Source organism: Bombus vancouverensis, chromosome 5 (genome assembly GCF_051014615.1).
Source record: "Bombus vancouverensis nearcticus chromosome 5, iyBomVanc1_principal, whole genome shotgun sequence".
In the NCBI taxonomy this organism is placed as follows: domain Eukaryota; kingdom Metazoa; phylum Arthropoda; class Insecta; order Hymenoptera; family Apidae; genus Bombus; species Bombus vancouverensis.
In genome coordinates, this window is record NC_134915.1 from 10,292,661 (window position 1) to 10,317,554 (window position 24,894).

At 40.8% G+C, this 24,894-nt stretch overlaps 3 protein-coding genes across 6 annotated transcripts in view; 1 reads left to right on the forward strand and 2 right to left on the reverse strand.

Annotated features, from left to right (window-relative positions):
* Sulf1 (Extracellular sulfatase Sulf1) overlaps positions 1 to 21,883 on the forward strand; it is a 78,110-nt gene extending 56,227 nt beyond the window's left edge. The window contains exons 4-17 of one of the 3 annotated variants that reach the window (XM_076618913.1): positions 4,258 to 4,579; positions 13,279 to 13,429; positions 13,562 to 13,737; positions 15,447 to 15,557; positions 15,748 to 16,040; positions 16,919 to 17,266; positions 17,656 to 17,842; positions 18,012 to 18,159; positions 18,221 to 18,400; positions 18,464 to 19,427; positions 19,504 to 19,914; positions 19,999 to 20,190; positions 20,267 to 20,354; positions 20,427 to 21,883. In XM_076618913.1, coding sequence (XP_076475028.1) covers positions 4,258 to 4,579; positions 13,279 to 13,429; positions 13,562 to 13,737; positions 15,447 to 15,557; positions 15,748 to 16,040; positions 16,919 to 17,266; positions 17,656 to 17,842; positions 18,012 to 18,159; positions 18,221 to 18,400; positions 18,464 to 19,427; positions 19,504 to 19,914; positions 19,999 to 20,190; positions 20,267 to 20,354; positions 20,427 to 20,520 — 3,665 coding nt within the window. In that variant the 3' untranslated portion in view covers positions 20,521 to 21,883. Of the gene's footprint in view, positions 1 to 4,257; positions 4,580 to 13,278; positions 13,430 to 13,561; positions 13,738 to 15,446; positions 15,558 to 15,747; positions 16,041 to 16,918; positions 17,267 to 17,655; positions 17,843 to 17,918; positions 18,160 to 18,220; positions 18,401 to 18,463; positions 19,428 to 19,503; positions 19,915 to 19,998; positions 20,191 to 20,266; positions 20,355 to 20,426 lie in introns of all 3 variants that reach the window. The other 2 variants (XM_033347925.2, XM_033347907.2) reach the window with 2 other exon arrangements.
* On the reverse strand, positions 21,444 to 23,338 carry LOC117164709 (uncharacterized). Its single transcript, XM_033347963.2, has 3 exons — positions 22,905 to 23,338; positions 22,760 to 22,828; positions 21,444 to 22,651 (listed from the first exon to the last, which is right to left on the reverse strand). Exons 1-3 carry the CDS (start codon positions 22,953 to 22,955, stop codon positions 22,106 to 22,108), a joined length of 666 nt encoding a protein of 221 aa, XP_033203854.1. The 5' UTR covers positions 22,956 to 23,338; the 3' UTR covers positions 21,444 to 22,105.
* A 99-nt stretch (positions 23,339 to 23,437) lies between these two features.
* On the reverse strand, positions 23,438 to 24,800 carry LOC117164716 (ATP synthase subunit s, mitochondrial). Of its 2 annotated transcripts, none has more exons than XM_076618916.1 (5): positions 24,514 to 24,800; positions 24,261 to 24,346; positions 23,993 to 24,195; positions 23,754 to 23,916; positions 23,438 to 23,680 (listed from the first exon to the last, which is right to left on the reverse strand). In XM_076618916.1, exons 1-5 carry the CDS (start codon positions 24,559 to 24,561, stop codon positions 23,575 to 23,577), a joined length of 606 nt encoding a protein of 201 aa, XP_076475031.1. In that variant the 5' UTR covers positions 24,562 to 24,800; the 3' UTR covers positions 23,438 to 23,574. The 2 variants fall into 2 exon arrangements, with proteins under 2 accessions (XP_076475031.1, XP_076475032.1); XM_076618917.1 differs by having other exon boundaries at positions 24,415 to 24,798.
* Positions 24,801 to 24,894: the final 94 nt, after the last annotated feature.

Genomic DNA, 24,894 nt, shown 5'->3' on the forward strand with positions numbered 1-24,894 from the left:
TGGTAACAATGTGCTCTTCAAATGGCCTGGTAACAACGTGCTCTTTACGACTCCTCGTAACTTTCAAGCGACCTTGACCTCCGATGCAACGACCTCGATACTATATGTTTCCGAAAAACGACACAAACAAGTTTTTCAATTTTTAACACGAAACTGAATCGTTTTGAGTTATGAAATGTTTGAACTACATGTGCGATACCATTCTAACTACGTAGGCCTCCTTCGCATTACAACCGTGTTCTTACAACACGATTTCGCCATATCACCGAGAATTGGAGAAATTGGAGAAATTCATGTAAAAACGAACGGTTTCTTAGCGCATCGTCATTCGATATTTCTCAGTTAAGTAAGCGTGATATGATGTCCAAATTTGTGTGTGGGATTTCTGAATATTGCAACTTTTAATCCATTTTTAGTAATACTTCATATTAATTATTGATTGTTTTAATAAACATATCAATAAACTGTTGAAATCTAATCGCCATTTTTGCGTTAATTCGCAACGTTTTGCGCTAAACGGCATTTTTTCGGAAACGGAACCTAACTACTGTGTTATATACCTGTACACGTATAACGATATTATAAACTCACGAGACGAGAATCTATCCGCAGGAAATGGCAACCTATCTGAGAATGGCATCGCAGAATGGAAGAAAAGAAAGTAGGGCAATTGAAGTACGAGGGATGACGCGGCGTTACCTGTTGCTTCTGAAACGCAGGCTGCGGTGCTGCAGCCAGTGGCGTTGTTAAAGCGAAAACGCGCAAAGTGCTTTGGTAAAAATGCAAAAATAATAGCCAGACGAGCCTGGACGTCGTTTGATCGTAAAAAGCCGGGACATAGCCGGCCGGGTCGGTCGATCGGTCTGTCCGACAAAGCGGGACAAAAGGACGAGCCGGAGGAACCGTGATATCCTGGCGCCAGTCGCGGCTCCGAGTTCTCCTCTCTTCGGACAAACAAAACGAATATCCGGCAGGGGGGAATCGTGGAACGGTTGCTGCGGTCGATGCAGCGGATATACACGCTCGTGTAGGCGGGAATATGGGCAAGCCAATCAAACGAATTTACGAAAAGGGCACATCGAGCCAGCAAACCGCGTCGAATCGCGGACGACGTTGTAATATTTGGTTTCAGATAGAATAGAACCTCTTCTCCGATTAACGTCAAATCGTCGACATGGTGACTTAGATCCAAAAGAAAAGTCAGCCCATTTCTGTTCTTAATACAAAAGGGGTAACAGCTATAATGGACGCCAGTGTAGGAAAATTTTCCAAAGTGTTGGGATATCTGATTATATAATGGGTACTTACATTCAATACGATAGATGCGTGTCCGTAAGTGAAAGTGCAGTTAGTTAGGTACAATTGTCCGTGTCTAGCACTCGATATACTTGAACATACCGCTTTCATAAGCAAAGTATATACTGTAGGTTTTTAAAGAATGCACATTTTCAAAGAATGACGTAAGAAATGGTAGAGCAGGGCGACAGTGATAAATTGGGATGATGGGATAGCAATTAGACTCGTCGTCGACCGTCTAGCTAATCATTATTGTGATCAACGCTTAGCGTTCATCGCATGTGCTGCATCGTGCGATAGCAATCTAATTGACATTTACGGCTGCTTGGTGCATCCAGATATTTTTAGGCTGGCGCTAAGTCACTGTCACGTAAAGTGCACTTAAAGGAGATCGTGGCAACGACCTCGCAAGGATATAGGTATTATGCACGACAAGAAAACCAGATTACTCGATAGGAAGGAATTAATATTCATAAATACACTGTGTATAATTCAGCTGTCAATTGGTTATTAAAAGATATCGCTGATAAGTTAGGCTGTTATCTTTCCTGTAACTCAAGAAATTTCACACCATTCGTGTTGGTCGAAAAACTAATTCGATTACGGAAGAGACAAGCCATCGGCCTTTACCGTATTCATAACACGATGTCCAAAGAGTTGAATTTATCGATAATAATTAAAGTTCAATCGTGGACGCGGTCGATTAACGCTAAGTCGAAGCGACGGACGTTTATGCAAATTTTCTTTTCAAACAGATTAACACGATCCTTTAAACCTGTTTCGTGCGAAACGCGTCTGGATATCAAAAAAGTGGCCCGACAATATCTCTTAACGACGATCGGTCAAAGTTTTTCAAACGACGTTGGCAATTAATCCGCGACTACTTTTTTCTCTCCTCTCCACCTTACCCGCTAGTCTCGTGTCGAAGAAGAAACCAGGTCGAACATCCGCTCGACATCCTTTTTTCCCCCGGCGCACCGCGGGAAACGTCAGTTCGCGCGATCCGTACTCGGCTCAGCTTGAAAACCATCCCTGACATCTGAAATTGAAATATTCTCCCTTCCTCTTTCAACACTAGGATTATCGAAGCTTTCTCTCACTTGCTTCTTTACTGCGTGAATTAAATTTCCCAGAAGTGAAGTTCGGTGTGAAGTCAAATCGTAACCTGAATAGTATAAAGATCTCTAAAATAATCAGTTAAACTAAAAAGAATCTACACCCGTATACATCGATACAAACGTGTGCGTTAAGTGGTTAGAGGACAAGATAAGAACGATGACTCAACTGTTTCGAAGATAGAAAGCAAGAATATTGCAAGATTACAGCCATTCGAAGGTGACTAAGTACATTGCACTGGTGCTAATGACAGGTTACGATAAAACCCAGACAGATCAAAGATTCTATTACGATGTCAGTGACCAGTGATTGTAGACTAGCGACTGTACACGGCTGGAATCGTTCAGGCGATAACGTAAGAGGATCGCTCGTGGAATTTTCGCTCCAAGACTCGTTCATTCCAGGAAGATTTACTGTTCTTTATATCTATTCGACAAGGCGGTCCTTTATTGAGATGTCATCGTTTAACACAAAACGAGAGTAATGCGATTGGACCAGCTTGGTGGTCCTGGCCCGGCAAAAAGTTGCCCCGTCTCCCTTCAGAAGCTCCTCTTCGTGCAAACTGTTATAAATAAGCCCCCGCTTAGAGGCTATCCGATAGTGAAACGCGGCTACAGGTATGTAAACGCGGCTACCACGAAAGGGACGGCGTGGTACTTTTGAATTAATTATTTGATGGTGCCCCGTATGAATAATTCAACGCTACCCCCCGCCCCCTACCCCGAGATGAATCTTTCGACGTGTCTGTATACCAAAGGCTCCACGGGTAGTGGAAAATGGGATTGCCTTTTGATTTATCGCGGACGAAACGAAAATCTTGGAAATTTCTCCCCGGAATTCTCCTAGATCAGAATCGAATCCGTGAGAAATTGAAAATTTTATCATTCAAGGTGTTTCGTTGTTTAAAGTATTTCGAATAGATTCTAATTGAGTATCATAGAAACTAAACTGATCAGATCCACTTTTTGTTATTGGATGTTAATATTTGGTGATCAATAAAGAGACAATCGTGGAAGTAAGGATTAAAATTTATCGTTAGGACAGCTTACAGACATCGAATGGCTGGTTATTCGACGCACAACTATTCTTTCCTTCCTGTTGTTTCTCTTTAGGTTCTTTCGAACGAAGGATAGAAGACGGTAAATAGAAAGTTAGAAGTGCGAGAAAGTTACATTCTCTTAATCGATCGATCGAGTGGTGGTTCCGTGGAGTAAGCCGCGTTTTTCGGTTCGACTGCCGGGTGAAATAAAAGCAAAACATTAGGGAGGGTAATCGATCTGTTACATGAGTCAGTTCCTGCGACGAACCGAGCGTGTCCATAGCACATTAATTACTATTGCGATAGCCAGTGTTAGAGATCTTTCTTTCATTAAGTCCGCCTGAAACGAGCTCGCCACTCCTTGGTGTCATTATTCACTCGATAGCAACATTCTGATCCATACTTTTTCCCAAACGCACTCGATCTTCCAGTTTACGTGTCGCCAGTATATAAAGAACAACAATTAACTAATCTAGAATTCGTACGACAGTGAGAATTATGAATTATACAGTCACTTTAACCACATAGGTAGAACTAGTTAACAACACACGTTCTTGCTACACACAGCTCAACCATGACGTGTATCCGTGTGCATTCTGTCAAATACTCACCCATAACCCTAGCGCTCAGGTCACTCGTCCTACGTACACATACGCACACACGAATTCGCAGTTGCAACTACTAATCACGAATCACAGGAAAACAGGACAGATTAATTCAAACCTACAATCAATTTATAGAAACGAGTTTCCTCTAACTATTCGGAGATTTAATTTAATTCACGTTATCGCAAACACACGTTTCAGGTTACTTTGGCAAGTATCTGAACAAGTACAACGGTTCGTACATACCGCCAGGCTGGCGAGAATGGGGCGGTCTCATAATGAATTCACGGTACTACAACTACAGCGTGAACATGAACGGGAAGAAGATAAAGCACGGCTTCGAGTACAGCAAAGACTATTACCCGGACCTGATAGCGAACGACAGCGTGGCTTTTCTACGCCAGAGTAAACACAATTTCGCCCGGAAGCCGGTGATGTTGGTCGCGAGTTTCCCGGCGCCTCACGGTCCCGAGGATTCAGCGCCGCAGTTCTCGCACCTCTTCTTCAACGTCACTACACACCAGTAAGTACCGAGTAACTTTGTCATTTCTGTTTGCCTTCGTTATCGTGTCGGGCGAGATATATCTGGGTCAGTTCGTTAGCCCCGGATCAGAAATTTATTTGCCAATTACCAAAGATTCTGTCATTTCGAGCATACGCTTTCAATTAACGTTTCATGTACGCTTGACGGTTCACGAAAGGATTTGAACTTGTTTTCCACGGAGATCCTCAGAGATCGCAATTTACCTTCTTTTCTCGAGCATCGCCCCAAGACTATTACGTTAAGCTGCAGAGATATACGATAACGATAATCCTTTTGACGCATTAAATCGCGTGGAGAAACGTGTAGGAGGCGATTTGCTATTTTCTGCATAGAGATCTCAACATCGGATTATAGGATAAGTTGGACTATTAACCTGACTGCTGTATACTCTTATGGAGAATCGGTGGTTTTATGATATTTGATATCCTGACGATTTATAGGATATATATAGATCATCAGCAACGTAAGATTATAACACTGGAAAACTATTTAAGACAAGACTAATCTAGTCTATAAAACTAGTCTTAGAAATATTATTAGACTAGTCTTATAAAATTGGTCTATCTATAAATCTAGTCTATAAAACTAGTCTTAGAAATATTATTAGACTAGTCTTATAAAATTGGTGTATCTTTCTTTACAGAAAATGATCTGTGTCACTTTACACTATACCATGCTATAGTTGATTCTCTTGGCTCATGACGCAGTATAAAAAAGGGCTTGATTTATACCATCCTCAAATGTTTGACACTTTCTTTTCCTCGGTTAGAAAATCAAATGGCCTTGTCCAAGTACTTGAAGCTTCCCATTTTCTCGACAAAGGAATCATCCACGATACACAGAACGGTCATTCCTTGTAATGTCGTCTTCACAGACGAGCGTCTAGTGGAGAAACGTACTGGCTTGAGAGAACTTTTGAATTTATTTTATACCCTTAGACTTTTATACTTAATTTTACATTCTCTTAAAAAAATCACCAAAATACATCACATACAATATTTTCCCAAATACAGGATTATACATACAACAAAACACAATGTACAATACCTATACTCTATACGGTAGAGCAATATCTAATGGCGTGAAAAAACCAGTCCAAGCTGTTCTACCTCGATGATTACACTTCCAATCCCCCCGACGTGATGCGTTTCATTTTCATTCACCATGACGAACGGTAACATGCGAGCGTACCATAGACGTCGACGCCACCATACACGCGCTTCCTGACAACGAAAGCCGTTTCTACGAAGAACCCGTGCGCGTGCACGCGGGCGCCAGCCATCCAACGTCCGGTGTCAAAGTTTTCTCAAGCTGTTGGACATTCAGGCGTCGTTCTAACGAGGATATACACGGGACGGGGCGATATTCGTAACGGTCTGGCGCGACAACGAGAAGAAGAATCGCGAACGAAAACAAGGAACAACGGGGGCTGAATTCGCAAACGAACGTCGGTGAAGTCGGTGGATGATTTGACAGCGTGTAAAGGAGAGAGGAAAGAGAAAGAGATAGAAACCGAAGGCGAAAAAACGAGAGACACAGAGGCACTCTAGACTAGACAACCGGATAGATAACTGCAGCCACGGTGTCATCGTCGCGTGATGGAGTACCCTAGACGGGGTGGTGCAGTGTGTGCGATGAAAAGCACTAAAAACGTGCACCCCTCTTGGTAGTCTCGTCTCGCCCCTCTGGACAACGCCCCGTTATTGTACCTCCACGATGCAGGTATTATATTCACCTCTCTGTTCCACGATGGAAAAAAACGTATCTTTTGTCTTTGTCCTCTGGCAGTTTCTCCATCTCCTTTTCATTCTCGTCCTCTCGTTTGGTTTCTCTTCTCGTTGGCCGGACACGAGCCTCGTACCTGAACGACTTGTACACGCGATTCAGACGGCGACAAGGAGGAGAGAAACGCGTGACGTTTTCGCGAAGGGTCTTTTGTGAACGGGGGACTACAGATTGCCTCATTGTACGAAGTATTTTTGCCGGATCGCATTTCCCGTCGGGATCGATTCTAAAAAGAGATCTTCCTCCTATTTCATTCGACTCCACCATGGGATACCCCTCGCGTCGGTAAACCTCGTGGGTGGATACCGTTTCCATTTGTCGATCTTTTCTTTTCCATGGATCGCCCCCCGTCTGCAACTTTGTCTCGAAGATAGAATTCTTTCGGGGATTAGATCGACGCTATTACGAAGAAAATACTGGAAAAGCGTGGTAGTCGTTGCGTTCCCTATCCATTTTTTTGTCTTCTTACACGCAGCGATTTACTTAGCGCGATACGATCATTTCGTGTACCTGGATACCTCGTTTCCTTGGGCGCCCTCTAGGGAAAAGGAGCAACGACACGGTGCGATTCACTGCCGGATTTTCAGGCTGAATGCGTGCCGGCCCACAACAGCCAATACTACTTCAGGCTAGAACTACGCACAGTTTCGACTCGAAACGAGCGGATCGTCGTCTGGTTGTACGGTGTTCGAGCAATTGAAGAGCCAAAAAGAACAAACGTTCGAATACTGCTGGTTGGTTCGTTGAAACGTGTGTAAACGTACGTACCCGTTCACACGAACAATTGCCACGAATTGAAATGAAGCCTCATAAAGTCGCGTACCACGGGAGAATTCTATTCCTGCAATGGTACTGTTCGACCAATACGCTTGTTTCATTCTACAGGAAATTGGAATGGGATATTTAGCTGGTTATTTTCTTTTCTATACCTTGGAGAATCGGCGAATCGAAACGTAACGCTGTAAACTATAATTAAACGCGATCCATAGTGGCCTGCATCGTAGCCGTTTAGAGAAGTTACGGGGGCGAAGCTGGTCGTTTAATTCCATAACCGGGATTTTAATTCCGCTCTCGTACATCACGCCATTCTCTTGTCGCGTCGTTCAAAAGCCAATCGAGTGAGAACGTGAGAGTGAGAGGGAGTGAAATTAATGCGTGTGCTGTAGCACGCGCAATTACGTGCTTTCACGACGCTTTTAACTCGCTGCCTTGCCCTTAAGCAGCCGTTGGCCGAGTCGTTTCACTCGACGAATTAATATTTTTTTCCCCTTTTTTACCCCCGCCGCTCGATCGAGAACGATTCGAGCGACAAGCAGCACGAAATCGGCTTTACGACTCCGGTAATATCCCGATCGAATTTCTTTTTTTTCTATGCCTCGAGCGATCCAAAGCGATGATTCATGGATCAAATTGTATCATTTAATCTTGCCATTTTTTACTTCGATTTTATGGCACATGGTAGATCGACGCTTCTTTCTGCCCATTAGCTATTATACTCCGAATATTAATACAACGTGATTGTAATCTTTTTTATTGAATCTCTTTTTAATCGTTACGAATTAAGAGAATATCTAAGATATTCAAAATGACTCATAACTTGTATAAGTTTTTTACAACAGCGTATTTTATGGGATTTGAATAGTTGTTGGTAAAATATACAAATCAGTTTCTCTCTCACTATCGCATGTAGTAACTAATATGTTTCCTATAACATGTAGATTTATTATTATTTACAACGTTCTCGATTTGTTTCTGCATCTGTACTACATCTGATCTACATGTTGTACTGGCTTATTTACGTCTTCAATTACTTTTTCTTACGTCGAATAATCGGAATTTTTCTTAAGAGTAGCGACGCGTTAACAATACTGATCGCGGAGCTGATACGAACGACTCGTGACTCGATCGTGGCAGGTGGAATGGGAGAGTCGTGGTGCGTTTCGCGAACTGATCGGCCGCAATTTACTTTTACGAACTCCACGGCATTCTTATCTGTTTTATGCAATATCTGATAAGCGGTCGTCTTACTGCGACACCAGGAGACCGTATCGATCGAGACTCGATTGAAATCGAGAGCAGTGCGACTTTTCATCGGAAACTAGGGAAAAAGGTGAAACGTAATTTACTTGACGAGAAAACGAGCGTCTCTTATCGCACACCATCAAACAGAATCGAAAGGAAATCTTAGCAGGATCTCTCGAGGATTTGATTAAATTAAGGAAGAGAGTCGAGAAATTGAAACTTAATGAACGCTACTAGAGTGCCATTGAGATTTAGAAACTAAAAAAACATATCGAGTGTTTTTATCGTCGTACTTAAACGCTTACTTTGAATAAATACTATAAGAACAACTTAGTCCATTAACAAAGACAACGTCAATGACCCAAGGGAGAGAACTGCTTTAATCAGAACATCTATACATTCGGAGCGAATCAATCTTCCAAAGTTCTCCTCGTGCCAACGAGGTCAAGATAAACGAAACACGCCGCGTGACGTGTGCACTTTTCGAGGGGCCTAGCCTAACTAATGTAATCTAAATCCAGAGCTAACAAGAGCAAAGCACCTTAGTCGACGTTGAAACGTTCTATGAAAAGGAAAGACACGTTAATTTCGAGATTTCAGTAGAAAGAGGCTTAACTAGTCTGACACTCGACTGAGTCACGTCGATGACCGATCGGAGACCAATCGAGGACCAAAAAAAAGGACTGGATATTTCGGTTAAGTTAACCAATTTACTTTGATCTAAATACGATATTTTCTCGTTCTTTCGTTGCTACATTACAGGTTAATGATATGTCTTAATATACAAATTTAATTGTTCTATGCAAAGTTGGAGATTCAATTTTAAGATGTTGAAGCTAGGGCTCAAGTAATCCTACATTCGACAATTTCTACGATCTTGAATACAGCGACGAGCTTCATCGATTCGAAGGGGACACGCGAACAGATCAACTGGTGGTTTCGTCTTCGTTTCCACGTGCTCCATGACGTTCACCGTCAATTAATACGACCGATCTACTGTAATCTGGTCGCAGCATTCGTGTTAATGGCCCCGTGCCATTTTAGGAACAGTGGTAGACGCGCGGACACGGGTAAAGCAGCGTTATCGCGCGTTTACGAGACACGTTTATATTTTGACAGCACCCTTTCACCGTAACTAATCCGTGGGCGCGGGAACGGAGTTTATCAGAGATTTAGCTTGTATTAAGTGCGGCCGTGTCGCGGGGCAGCGACGTGGTTCGCCGCAGGGTCCGTTTTAATTCCAGCGAAACGCGCCCAGCCCTGTTAATATCACCACTGATCAGATAATCGAAATTTATCGTCCGAGTAATTAGCGGAAGGAATTTATGCCACCATTACCGTTAGGGAATACAGATCTCCGCCTGTTTTTAGGGAGGAGAAATTAATCGCCGTAAAATCGGATTCGAATTCGTTTCGCAACGTACATTTTTCTGATTAGGGTAGTGCGATATTAACTAGTCATGGGTTAAAGATTTATCTGGGGAGACATACAAATCTGGAAAATTTATTTCGCATAATTATTAGGTTGATGTATATGAAATGTTTGAATTCGAAGAACTAATATCATTAAATTTTGCCATTTAGTCAATTATCAATCATGATAATTAAATATACGAACTTGGATATGTGCAGTTGAAGTTTCATTTGGAAAGGAGTTCAACAATTCAATCCACAAGTCGGTAACTGGTGGAAACAGCGATGATCAATTAACAAGACAAATTTCAGTTCGTTAGTATAGAACTACTGTACATTTTTTCTCCATTTAGTCGTCATCCTTTTTCTCTGAAAAATCGCGGTCACGATCGATCGACTGTTGGCGCATCGCGGTCACGATTTCCACCGACTTTCAGATTTGCGTAGATCGCGCGACCACGAGACCCAATGGCGTTGGAATTGATCAACGAGGCGTGGGTAAATATGTGGCGACACAGCGTACGCGTATCGGCTTGATCGCAAGCGGAGAGACACGAAAGAAGAGGTTGCTTGACTGCGTCGAGTTTCTTTGCTCGAGAAATAAACAAGAAAACCGAAGAATTGAACGGACAGAGATAGATAGGTTCGATTCGATGGCGTCTTAGATCGTTAATAGTGCACCAACGTGAAATATGTCGATCGAAACGTTTGCTGGTCGAACGAGCACAGCTCGGTTATTTGTACAAGTCAATTCGAGACGTGTGCATTCGCAACGTCTCGACAATCGATCCCTTGTGATCGGGCGCGTGCTTCGTTACTCGTCCAGAGTTCTTTCCACCAGTCACCGGTCGAAAAGAATAAAAGAGAAAGCGAGCTCTTCAATGGAGACTATTACCAACGAACACTTATTTTTCTTCCGTGTACGTGGCCTCCTTTTGCTACTCCTTACGACACTCCAAGTTGCTTGACAGCCATTTCGAGTGCCTCAAATATCGATTACCTTCGATACGCCCGATATCCTTGCCAACGTCCACTTTGAACGCGAATGTCTTTGTAACCTTGCCCCTCGATATCGTCCATTATAAGAGAAGAAATACTTTATGAAGTATTAAAGCGGTATACATTTAAGCCCTCGTAAATTGTTAGCACAAGCCTTGGTAATATCTGAAATATTGAACGTTTATAATTCCGTGATTGGAATGCCGAACAATAAAAGATGAATAAAAAGTCTACTTAGTATTCCTGAAGAGTTATGTGTCTGGAAGAACGATGAAAAGAAGTATCGATATTGATTCTGGAAGTGAAACGCGTAATGAATCGAGCACGTTTAGTAACGGAACGGCGCGACTTAAACTCCATTGTGGCATATGCAAACAACGAGACGTTGCGCCTATTCAACGGTTCAGACAGTGAAAGTGATGATCCGCGAAACATCGGATACTATTTGGCGTCTGTACGATATCAACTTTCCCCATTATTCGCTCCTCTTCAAAGAAACCCAGCTTTCTCAAGCGTGGACGTTGCAACTTCGAACCTAACGAAGCGTTGATCAAGTGCATGGAGAACCAGGTCGGCGCAAGCACGAAACGAATGTATATTTAAATTGTTCCATCAAAGGCGCTGGAGAATGTAATTCAAAAATTCAAGAAATCGCAAACTTGAAAATTCGAAATCTCGAGAATTCGAAAGTTCCAGATCTCGGGAATTCAAGATTTTAGAAATTCAAAGATTGGAAATTTCAAAAATTCAAGAATTTAACAACCGTTCCACGCGACACCAGTTGCAGCACCACCAAATCGGCTAACCGGCTGGATCGCAAAGGGAGTAAAAGCACGCGAGAAGGAACCGCGCGGTGCCGAGATCGCGCGAAGAAATCGATTGTCCTCGGTTAGACGCTCTATAATTACCCAGGGAAGGCAGTCGATTAGCGTTCCAGCGCGTGCAGCGACGGTTCGCTTTTCAAGTGGTGCGCGCGTGAGGGATGCACGCATAGAGACAAAACACGCGCGCGGATTTCAGGGATACCGTGTGCGCGAGCGAGACGAGAGCGGGAAGGTGGTGCGGGGGCACGTGTCTGGGTGCAAATATAATCGTCGAGTGTCTCGCGGGGAAGTTAAGTGGCCGTGGCGAGCCGGTGCACGCAGAATAGGCTGCAATTAAGGAGCCCAGACGAAATATACATGGACGGTAGACTGTAGAGGGGATTGGAAGGGAGGGGAATGTTCTGTACCAGGACGGACGACGATATTCTTCGTTCGGGAGCCACCGTCAGATTGCGAGCTTTATTTTAAATTTGCATAAAGACTCGGCCTTCCTTTTACTTCTCTGCACCGCAGCAACGTTTGTGCAAACGAAAAGGCAATCCGAGGAAATTAACGCAAACCACGTTCTTCTTTCTTCAAACTCCAGCCAGTCTTAGATTCATCTACCTCGCTTCGAGCTTCGAGTACACTCTTTCCCTTCAGAAATCGTAGATTCGTTGTTTGGAGAAATCTCCTCCGGTTTGCCGTTCATTTTCTTAGATTTCGTTGAAAAGGGGGCGTTTCTATTCGGATTTATCGCTGCAGTCGTTGGATTCTCGTTGGAACGTTGATTGAACGAGAACAGAGGGTGCATTGCTATCGCGTTAGGTGGTGTTCCTCTCGCTCGTTTTTCGCGAAAATCCAGCACGGTCTCGCTTGAAGCGAAACGAGATTCCACGGGATCCGCGTCATAGGTAGCGGACAGCTATTGCGCACGCGAAACGCTCGTTTTCATGCACCGTCGACACGCATCGCCGTCTCTCTTCCCCGGACAAGGTCTCAATTTCATTTCACGGGAATTAATTTGGAATTAGGGAGAGTAGTCGTGGAATTCGATTAAACGTTCTGCCTTTTAATATCTCGAGAATGGGCGTTTAACAATCTATAATAAGTACGTGCAGCTAGATAGAAAAGTTACAACGCGTCGAATACTCTTGCTACCCTTCTGGGCTATCATAGCTCTCTATGAAATTCCGAACAACTGGCCTGTAAACCTGTTCTCGCGTCTCGTACGATGGTCCATCGGGTAAGACAAAGAGATCCAGCACGTTCGAGCCGAGCATTTCTGAAGGACGTGGAGGAAGGTGAAGGGCCAATTACCCATAATTTTGTGTCTCGCGTAATTGGTGGAGAGCTAGATGGAAAGAGGAAGAGAAAGGAGGAGAGGATACGGCGTCTCGAGGATCCATCGCGTTTCACCTACTCGTTGCATCGAACTCTCGTTCGATACTCGAGATTAATTCAATTTCCCCTGGCCAGTTCGGATTCTGCATGCTAACGTGCTCGAATCCTAGTTACAGAAGCCTCGAGACACTTAATCGGCTAACCAGGGTATTCGTCGAGAGCTCTGATCGAAGCCAAACGAGTAGCTTAAGCGGCGAAAGTCCTTTGACGAGTCCTGTTTCACTATACCCAATATGATCTTTTTCGTTTCAGCACGCCGGCTTACGATTACGCGCCGAATCCTGACAAGCAATGGATCCTGCAGGTGACGCAGAAAATGCAGCCGATTCACAAACAGTTTACGGATCTTTTGATGACCAAAAGGCTACAAACGTTGCAGAGCGTGGATGATGCGGTGGACAGGGTACGGTGATTCATTCGTTTAGAAACGTTTCTGCAGACACGTATTAATTGAAGCTCTTGCCACGGTCGCGTCAGGAGAACCACTCGTTTCGCCGGAACGCTCGTTTATTTTTGTGCGTCCGCTTGTTAACAGATTTACCAAGAACTGAAAGACCTGGGGGAGCTGGACAACACGTACATCATCTACACGTCCGACCACGGTTACCATTTGGGACAGTTTGGCCTGATCAAAGGAAAGAGCTTCCCGTTCGAGTTCGACGTCAGGGTACCGTTCTTAATCAGAGGACCTGGAATCGAACCTGGCACCATGTAAGCATCGCACGTTGTACGATTATTTTGATTCCACGTAGGCCGAGCTGCGTGTCCACTTCTCGGACTCGTCGTGCCGGGAAGTGTATCTTCGTAGGTAGTTATAAGTAGGACAAATAAACGAGTCATCATGAGTCGGTTGAGCGCGCGAAGAGGAGGCGTGAAGTTGTAAATCACGCAAGTTAGATGAAGACTAGTGGCTGTATTTGGATAAATTGATTCGCCAGTAGAGAAAGATTTACAGTTGTAACCGGCCGTACAATCGTTTAGGCATTCTGAACTTTACTTTCGCCATTCCATTCTATCTTGCGCTACTGGGTATCTCTCTTCCATAATCGGTCATTGTCTTGCAACAATGTTGCACGTGGTGAATCGGTAGTTACCGTCAGGATGGTAAATTGATGCGCGAATGGGCTAAAGCACAAAAGCACACGCGATAATTTCGGTCGACGTGCCTGGCCATTGCCGTATGTTGCATTCGTGTTGTTATATTCCTGGCAAAACGGTGCATTTACGCGTCGAACGTACGATCGCGTTCGTGCCCTTAAATCCACGCGTCATGACGAGATTACGCTCGCGATAAATAGAGCGTATTAGTACGCGTATAAGTGATCGTTGTCTGATCGTCTTCTGGAATTACGGCTGCGCGCAGCAACTTCGGAAACGATAAATTATCGGGGCAAACTCGGCACGGGGAGTAAAAGACAGTCAGCTAACAGACGAGACAGCTCACTGTTTTCGAGTTGCCAGACTACCGTGTGAACGCGAACCCTCGGCCATTCGCGTATAAATTGAAGCAGAACCGTGTCTGTTATAAACATCGTCGTTAGGTTAATACCACGGCGCGGCGTGGGGCAAGTTTGCTTCCGCGTGCAGTCCCTTCTAGATTTAATAAACGGCGCCTGGTTTCTGCCACGAGGCGGAGCAATACCACGGTTCGTTTGAAAAACGCGATGTGTTGCGGAAAAGAATATTGTTTTCTTTCGAATGAAAGTTTTCGCGAAGCGATGAAAACGTTCAATCCTTTCACGTTGCAACACGCGAGAAACTCGGGCAAATCGTCAAATATAATTATTATAATTTGTCATCTTAACTGCAAACGTTGGCTACAAAAGTTAAAAACACGTACATATCTTTGTATTTAATGCCACAAGTGTAAATAATTATTTTTTATATTCTTTGTTCGAAATTCTTCGTCACTTTATTACGCCGCCATAGGGTTGATATTGGCTTCGTCCTTGCGATACTCAAATGTCAGGGGTGAAATTGTTTAGCTCGATAGAGCAAATATTATGACTGATAGATCGCGCTTCTCGGGGCTATTGTTGCAGTTTTTATCAACTGCCTGCTCGTGCATCATTACGACTGACCTCCGCTGGTATCTAGTAATCTACGACAATTTCTGAATAATCTTGTTGGAATGGAAATACATTTAGATTAAAAATTTAAGATTTAAAATACAATAGTAGGAGTAAGAAGGTGAACTGCTATTATAAACTTTGCTAGATGTTTCCCTAAGCCCTACAAACGTTCGAAATTGAACAATACCGAAAAATCAAAGATCTATAACGCGATAAAACGAGATGAAAGGAATGGGATTCGAAGGACGAAATATCAGAATATTCGCAGCGACTTTACCGAACCGGTATTTACCCCAAGGGTTGAGCTGCAATATTGGATTACTATAAAGCATCTATATGACGTTGCAGAGTAGACGACATAGTTTTGAACATCGATTTGGCGCCGACGTTCTTGGACATAGCCGGCGTCGAGACGCCCCCGCAGATGGACGGTCGTTCTTTTAAGAAACTCTTTCAGAAGTGAGTACATCACCAATTTTTTCGCCATACACATATATATCGTGAACTAAATTCCATGTTGAAAGACAATTACCTACTCGTGGGTTGAATAAGACGAAGAAAGATAAAATGAGACAAAATTGCCAAGCAAGAGAATCGAGATCTTCGGATCGTAAAAACTTGATTTTTCAAGAAGAATCGCATGTTGCAGTAAACATGGAAGAAGATCGAAGTTTAAGTGGCCGGATACGTTTCTGATCGAATCTTCCGGACGTCGTGAAACTCCGGAATCGATCGCAGAATCGAAAGCACGGGAAGCCAGGAGGCAGAACCAAACGTTGGCGAAACAGCACGCGAACGCCACGCCGGAAGAGGAAGAAGACAACGTTGCCGATCCAGACGCCGAACACGAGTCGGAGCATCGATTCTTGGAGAATGATACAGGCAGTGATCAAGACATTTCCGAGGATGACGATTTCGAGGACTCGATCATCGACGAATCGAGTAAGATATTTGCCTCGTTTTATTGCGGATTATCAAATCGTAATTCCTGCTCTTTATGTAGCCTTTCCCTATTTGGGACGCGGTTTCCCCTGCAGGAAGGCGTAACACTTCACGCTGACCTTTTCGCGGCAATAAAATTGCTCTCCGCTTTGGAGAGCTGCAATCTCGCATTATGATCCGATCTTTCAATGAATAAATTACTCGAAGCCGGAGATTTACACAGAGCCGACGACGGAATTAAGCAAAGCGTAGTCGTTTCGGTTAGATTAAATCGAAAAATTCGAACAAAGATAGAAGATCCGCAAAGTCGAAGAAAAACTGTTATCTTGCTTATTTGTATTCTGCACGCTCTTTGATCGGCCTAATTAAGTCATCGACAGAAGCAATTACTTAAGCGATTAAGATCGATATTCTTTAAGCTTGTATCGGATTCAGATTTTCTTAGAAGCGTAAAGTTTTAATTAGTTTCAACAGTCGCTGTATCTTGCGACACGGAAAAAACATCGAAGAAACTTCTTCTTCGGCTACGTCCAGGAATTCGACGTAATTGAAACTCGCGGTTAAGTCGAACGAATTCTTATTCAACCGGTTTGGATAATCACGTTGAAAAGGGGCTCGAATCCCTCTGAGGTCGGACGTAAGTCTTGTCGAAGTTTCGCTAGTCGGGATTTACGCAATGATCAAAGTTTAATCCCATTTTATTGGTCCGCGCACCCGGTTCTTTCATAAAATCTCCTCTCGTCGCTTTCCTTCGCTATGGAATGGGATTTCCAGTTGTAACTACGAAGGACGGACCCCGAGAAGTGAATATTCTCAAGGAACACGATTGCAAGAAAATAGCGGCGAATAACCGTAAAATGATGATCTCCGCCTTTCAGACTCTGATCCACACCTGGATAATAGGGTTCATCCTGTTCACTCATCCTTCTCGTCGAAGCACGAACGGTTGGCCATCGAGTGCTCGCGACCGGAAGTCCAGACGAATTGTATTCCAGGTCAAAAGTGGCGCTGCGAGAGGGAAGGTCACCGATGGAGGAGACACAAGTGCAAATATGCCGCCCCTTCGCCAAGGATGTCGAAGAAATGCGCCTGTTTCACGCCAAATGGAGTCGTTTATACCAGATTGGAGTCGAATGATTACATCGATGGGCATCGATATGGCTTTGGCAGAGACAGAAGACCCACAGATGTGTATACGGACGTGGCCAGATATTTTGCTAGACGAGGTACCTCACAAGACCTAGCCATTTCATTCAATTTATTTAGTAACGTTTTCGAGATTAAAAATATTTTAATAATGTTGAGTGTTTTAATGTCATGAAATATCACATTTACGACGATATGGGATTTGCGAATCACTCAGGAAAGAAATTGATGCACATAATTTTCTAAAAATTTCTTAATGTTAGTAGAGCAGATGCGTGTTTAAGTATTGAGAAATTAAAAAGTATTTCCGACATTCTTATGCTTTTCCAATAAAAATAAAAATCAATTGGTTTTTTGTCCCGTGCCATAAAAAATCATTTTGGTTGATTAAAAGATCAATAAGGGGATAGGATGCAGAGATTAATAATTCTTAGTAAGGAAGGAGATCATCGTTCACGATTTTTCTCAGGCAAACGAGACGTGTCAGATATGGACAGCGAAGATGTTAGCCGAGATATCGACGGGAACGATGATGACTATAATGATGGTGACCGGGACCGACGAGCCATCGACGAGGAGGACGACGAGGACTTCTTCCAGGAACTGAACAGCCTCGCGAACGATGTTAAGAGGGAATACGTAAACTTGATCTTCAGGTACGAAAGTTTAGAAAGTCGTTGATGATTCGTTGGATAAGACACGAACGTTTCATCGTAATGAATGTGCTCCTAGGGACAGGTTTGATAACCGAACGTCGAAAGACGAGTCTCTCGAGTTCGATAATTTAAATGAATCTGAATACTCGATCAATGACTTCGATCCTAGTTTGGATAAAGTAGTCAAAGGACGGCTGAACATCGAAGACGTGGTAAAGAGGCACAGGAGGATACGGAGGAGTGTCGCGAAGAAAGACACTGTTGAACATGTGACGAAGATCATGGAGAGTATCGAAGAAGAACTTGATGATTTGAAGGTATATACTTGTAATATAACAAATTTACGGACGAACGTATCATCTTCATTCTCATATTTAGGCGACCCAAGCACGGCAATCAGAATCAAAAAGAACGTTTCCACCGAAATGTTCGGTTCTTCCACAAGGAGGCGTGAACTGCTCAGAAACCGTGTACCAAGATCCCAACGAATGGCGAATTTCGAGGCGAGAAATTGAACAACAGATCAGAGAAATGAGGTTGCAGTTGGAAACTTTAAAGGTGAGCATCGAAGATACGTGTTTTATTTCGCACAAAGTATGCATGACGTGGTATTCATTCCAGGATATTCGTCGTCACTTGATGACCAAGCGACCTCAAGTTATGCGAGACCCAGAGGATGGGTCAAAGAACACAGACGAAGCACACAAATCGCACCATCACCCTTCGAAGAACCACGTGAATCGCCATCACAAGAAACACGATCACACTACTACGCTTAATCCTACTGCATCAACCACTCGTCCCATCGTAAAGCATAACCAAGTGGCGGAGGACAGAACTGCATTTACAGATACTACGGAGAAGTCTAGATTTAACGTTACAGTCACAGAAAGTACCGATATCGATACGACCACCACGACTGAACCAACGTCCACCACTTTATCAACGACTTCCAAACAAAAAAAGGCGCCTCGTCGTCAAAAGATGAAGGAAGTGGTCGGTAATAAGACGGAAGTGGAGGATGATAAACCACAAAGGCGCAGGAAGTTTCACCATCATCGAAAGAATAATACTCTATTCACAAACAGCGTGCATGATGAGACTCCAATAGTGAATGTTAGTGAAACAATGGAGACGACTGTAACTACGCAAAGCACGATACCGAATCAGAGGCATCAGAAGTATCATCAAACCAAGTATGCAACCGTTCCTACCACGACGATGAAAGAAACCACGATTCGAAAAGAGACTTCTAGCAGTATAGGAACCACGAATGACTTTACCAAAGAAACTACGATAGGAACAAACGCCCAAACGGTGCTATCAACAGGATCAGAGACAGGGTCTACTCTCGGTGAATCGACAGAGCCACAAAGAACGACTCCGGTGTTTCCCAGGACAAGTACCGAAGCTCGTTCGAGAACGTTCCCGTCTACGACTGTGACTACGACGCCCATGACCACACCAGTTACGGCGTCTTCGACTAGAAGGTTTCCAAAGGTGCAGAAGAATAGAACGACCAATCTTGGACCCTCTAGAATCGATGTTACTATTTTGGAATCTCCTGATAGAAGAAACAGGCAAGGTTAGTAATTGTGCATACAGTGACTCACGAAAGTATTTGAACACAGATTTGATTGAACTTATTCTTTTTATACTAGATATAATAGATATAGCAAATAGTAATCGTCGACTACCACCGATGTTGAACAGTCCTTTAGAAGCTCGTCATAAGTGCTACTGCGAGCCTGATTCTTACTCGAAAAAAGATGAGAAAGAAATTGCTCGAGAGGAAAGAAGAAGGTTGAAGGAAGAACGTTTGAAGAAGAAGGAAAGGAAATTGAGAAAAAAGGCCAAACTCGAGAAGGAATGTTTAACGGAAAAGATGAACTGCTTCGAACACGATAACGACCATTGGCGCACAGCTCCGTTATGGAGCGCGGGACCATTCTGTTTTTGTATGAATGCTAATAATAATACGTATTCGTGCATTCGTACCATTAACGCGACACACAACTTCCTTTATTGCGAGTTTACTACTGGCTTGGTCACTTATTATAACCTGAGGATCGGTGAGTACAGCATTTGTACGTGTAAACTCAGTTTTCTAAGGAAAATTGGTTTCAATTATTAGCTCTTGTTTCTTTTTCGTTTAGATCCATTCGAACAGTGGAACAGGCTTTCATCTTTAACATCTTCAGAACGTTCCTATCTTCACGATCAATTGGAACATTTGAAGGGCTGCAAAGGAACAAGGGATTGTACGGTTGGAAGTGCGAGGGAAGCGTTGCCACAACTGCAGCAACATCAGAGATTCATTTCAAAGAGAAAATACGCAAATTCCTTTGGTATGTTTGATTGATAATATATAAAATAGAAATTTTAGAAATTTATCTATTAATTTGTTGCTATTTCTTTTTATAGAAGATATGTTCATACCATCAACGTTACAAATTATTCGAGAAAGCGAACTCAGTAGCCCGCCGAATAAGAGACGAAAAAAGTTGCAAACGTAAATGTTTTTTTTATCGAAAACTTGACTTTATATTATGTATGATATACTGAATTATTACTTTTTATTAAGGAGCGTTTGGAACAGACGAAGCAGAAGCTGGCAAAGTAGTTGGAGGCATCATCAAGACGCGGTGAATTATCGTCGACACAGACATCAGTACTGATAATCATGGTTCGTTTATTTCTCTTTGGACAAGTCGTCGAAGGATGCGTGACAGCATTGCCTTAGATGTATATTAATTTCGCGATGCATTTAATAACGTAATTTATTTAGTGATATTTAATTGAGAAAGGATACGTGATATTTAATTGAGAATGTTCGGATTCTATTAATTAGACTCGCGTTGCTCGATACGAGTGCACCGTGTATATTTTTAACATTATACTTCTTATGGCAAAATTATTGCGACTGATCGGACGCGTATCGCGTGTACTATAATCACGCGTATTTAACAATCGAAAACGATCTAAACAATCCTTTTTTTACTTAATAGCCGATATTTTTTATAATAATTTATTTACTACTACGTCCCTTTAAGTCTCTTTATACAAGAAGCGAATTATCTCGAATAAAACTATATTTGCCTAACGAGATTTAGAGAAATTTAAAAAAATCTTCGATTATCCAGAACTAGCAACACGATACTTCTTTACGAGGTGAATAACCGATATCAGTAGCTTTATAGACAATAGAGTGTCTAAGAGGAGAGAAGGATATGAGGGTTCGTCTATCGCGTTAAAGAGCTACTTCAAACTCGAATTCTACGTGACTACGAACTGAAACGCACAACGAAAGAACAAAACACAATATAAAAATCGTCCTGCCAAAAGCCTTTTACCTTTCCTTACGAAAATTTCTATACACCAGTACGTTTATGAAACGTTTATTCTATCAAAACTGCCATTCGTTTAATTCTTTCCTATTGCCTTCAAGCAATCATGTTGCAGAATAAATTGTCACTTTTGTGTCTAACAACCGTTCTAGCCAATCGTTACTAGGATGTTTGAGTAGAGACAGGAAAAAGGAAGGTAATTTAAGCCACAATGCTAAGACTGTACGAGTTTCAATGAAATCAATTAAAAAAGCAACTTTTAACATCATTTATTCTGCGTAATTTCCTGTCTTTCTAGAAACAGTATGAAAACTTTTGTGATTGCTACATCTAACAATCTCTGTTATAAAAAAAAAGAAAAAAAAATTGAATGCTAATGGATGCATATGCTGCTATAGGTATACAAGCAAAAAGTAAACTGTGCTTACTTAAAACGTTTGCTTGAACAATTATAAGAGTCTTAGACAATATTTGTCCTTTTACAATTTCTATTGTTGTAGTTGAAATATTACATATCTATACGTCACTATACAATAGCTAGATGCTTGTTTCCATTAGCATTTTATTTTTTTACAAGTATATGTCTGTGTTATGTACTAGATTCTCAGTTAGTGCCCTGAGAATATCTTCAAGATTTTGAAGTTAAAGCAATGTATTTAAATCATGTGAAATAAATAAATAAATACTGTCCGAATTGCGATTGATACTCCATTCACTTAAGTAAAAAAATGAACAAATTTTTCGATAATAAAGAAAGAAAAAAAGATAAAAAGAAATTGAAAAAATATAAACATATTTCTTTGTATCTTCTAATGTCTTTTACATAAATTAACAGGAACTTCAATAGAAAAATAATATGCATGAAGAAAACATTTCTGACTTCAAACATAATTCTTAATTAATAGATATGCAGAACTTAAAAATCAATAGTAAGATCGAAATCTTCATTGTCATCAAAAATGTTTTTTGCACTTTCAATTTCAGTGGTATTTTTCCTATACAAATTAGTACTTTCGCTATTATCATTGTTACATGGTGCATTATCTATTTCTTCTGGTATAAAATTATCATATTCTTCTTCATTATCATAGATAAAATCTTGTTTAGAATCATTTTCATAAGAAAGATCACTACCTATATCTGTGTGCTCATTTTGTGAGCACTCGTACATCATATTATTATGAAGATGTTCTATATCATCAGATTTCTTATAATTACTACTCTGACTACCTGCAGCTTCAAAAGTATTAGATCTAGTCTCTTCTGGTGTATCTAGATATTTTGCCCACTTGCTTTCAACTTTTATATTTGGCTTTGGTTTCTCATAATGATAATTCATATAGTCATCATTCGTACTGTTACATCCACTAAAGGATATGTTCTCCTGAATCTCATGTGTTTTCATAAGATTTAATTTTTGAACCATAACACGACAATCCCTACCTGAGCCTTTAAAATAAGCCTAAAAATTGCAATTATCTGCTATCTTGCACGTATGACATTTATTTTGTGATATATTATGACGAACATCGAAATTAAAATTTTTCTGTTATAAATGAAATTAACTAACCTGTTTGAATGTCTGTTTAAAATTACATATTTTGCATTGCCATTTCTTTGCTTTCTTGACTATGTGAACCTATAATTCATAAATTATTAGAAATCGAACGTTATAATACCAATTGACAATAAATTACTGCGCATTTGACAGTTACTTGATATGTTTTACACGAGTAACAGCGTAAAATGTTCATTTCCTGTGACATGATGATAATTTATAGAAATACGATTGCAAAGAACGCTTTCTACGGTTAAATCTATTATGTTTCAAAGAATAACACTTTTCAAATTATTTCAAACTTCGAATGTCTTTGATGCTTGAAAATGCAGCATGACCATTATGGCGGTATCACATTTTGGCGGGAAATTAAGCCGTGCCTGTAAGTTGTTCAATTTTCGGTACTTCCGATAGAGTGAATACTTCCGGTAGATTTGATTCGATTTATGCGTTCTAAATTTTACAATTTTCATTTGAATATTTCGTTATAAACGCGCAAAAAGAAGTGAAAAGCAGCAATACCACTTCGGTTACATCTTAACGTAATAATTTTCTTAAAATATTTCTTGTTATTCAAAGCATAGCAATAATTATAGCTTATATAGCTTATAAAGATAGTTACTCCTAATAGCGAATTCTTATGATGAATTGCAATAGATTATGTTTCATCTCTGTTTAAAGGAACCAGTATTTATATTCATTTATATTCATTTATATTTATTTTATTTATATTTATATTTCACTCATTATGTTATACCATCATATTTACACACAATTCTTAACACATTTATCAAAAATAATTTAACTAATAATCAAACATAAGTCATTTATTCAAAGTCTATTTTGCAATTGGGCAAAGCTTTGGTAAGTTCTTTCTGAACAGTATTATCCGTGATACTTGATAATCCTTTAATTTTCAATTGTTTTAGATTTCTGAAATACCAAAATATAAGCAACATTACATTTTGTTAGATATATCTTATTCATTTTTATATATATTACATACTTCAATACTTTTAATTCACGTAGTCCATCATCATCAATGCTTTTACATTTTATAATTTCTAAATTAGTTAAAGAATCTTGAATAAGCGATAGATAGGGTATAGCTCTATTATCAACGTATCTGCAGCTTTCCAATTTTATATTTTTTATGTGTTTGCATCCTCCTAATGTGGTAACCCAATGAATAATTGTCATCATATAGAAACTATTTCATGTGATTAAATTAACTACAATACTAACCAAGATATGGAAATCCTACATCACATATTCCAGCATCATTTGCTTCAATAGATTCAATGTAATAGTTTCCACTAGATGGTAATGCATTATAATCAGTTAATGGTTCAGAAAAATCTTTCCATCTGACAGATGCCCCATTTTTTAAAAGCCATTCTGCACAAGCACGATCCGGACCAATTTCCTTTATACGATCAGCATCAACTCTTTAAAAAAATGTTTCTTATATATTTTGTTCAATGAATCAAACAATAATGCTTTATTGTAATACCTATTAAATACAACAGTAAGCCAGTAAAAGAAAGGCCTACTTTGATTTCTTGTATTTTGAATTAAAGATGTTAATTTGCTTAATATCTGAAATAAAAAGTATATGATAATAATCCTATTAATGGCAAAATGAAGTAAATTTTTTATAGTCTTACATAGACTGTCATTGTTCTTCTATTGTTTTAACAGTAATATCATTAAATAATTATAATATTACTCAAATCTTAAGGTACCGAAAGCACAAGTTACTTAACCACAATGTAAGAACCAAATTGCGCATAGAAGATCGTGTATATACTCATAATCCTATAATAGACCAAAGAACTATGGCATCTAATCAGATAATATTTTGAAAGTTAGTGCGCATTACTATTTACAATACAAGTTAAGAATTTATGTAAAGTGCAAACATTTAAGTAATAAAATCAGGATATTCCGATAGAGGGCGAAAACAAATTTCCCAGTGGGTAATACAAAATTTTATTCGAAATACCACAGTAGTTTCTCGAGCACAAAGAAACAGTATCACTATGGGGAATATTGAATCATAAACAAATGAAAAGAATTCTAAATCATATATATGATTCCCAGCTATTAAAAGAATTTGTACCAATCACTATACAGTATACATTGTT

Bases quoted from the DNA above. Each gene is read 5' to 3' on its own strand.
- LOC117164709 (XM_033347963.2), bottom strand. From the start codon at position 22,955: ATGTCACAGGAAATGAACATTTTACGCTGTTACTCGTGTAAAACATAT. The intron at 22,829-22,904 runs GTAACTGTCAAA...TATGAATTATAG, and splicing joins ACTCGTGTAAAACATATCAA to GTTCACATAGTCAAGAAAGC. The intron at 22,652-22,759 runs GTTAGTTAATTT...TGCAATTTTTAG, and splicing joins TTAAACAGACATTCAAACAG to GCTTATTTTAAAGGCTCAGG.
- LOC117164716 (XM_076618916.1), bottom strand. From the start codon at position 24,561: ATGAGTATATACACGATCTTCTATGCGCAATTTGGTTCTTACATTGTG. The intron at 24,347-24,513 runs GTTAAGTAACTT...TTTTTATTTCAG, and splicing joins AATTTGGTTCTTACATTGTG to ATATTAAGCAAATTAACATC. The intron at 24,196-24,260 runs GTATTACAATAA...ATTTTTTTAAAG, and splicing joins CTTACTGTTGTATTTAATAG to AGTTGATGCTGATCGTATAA.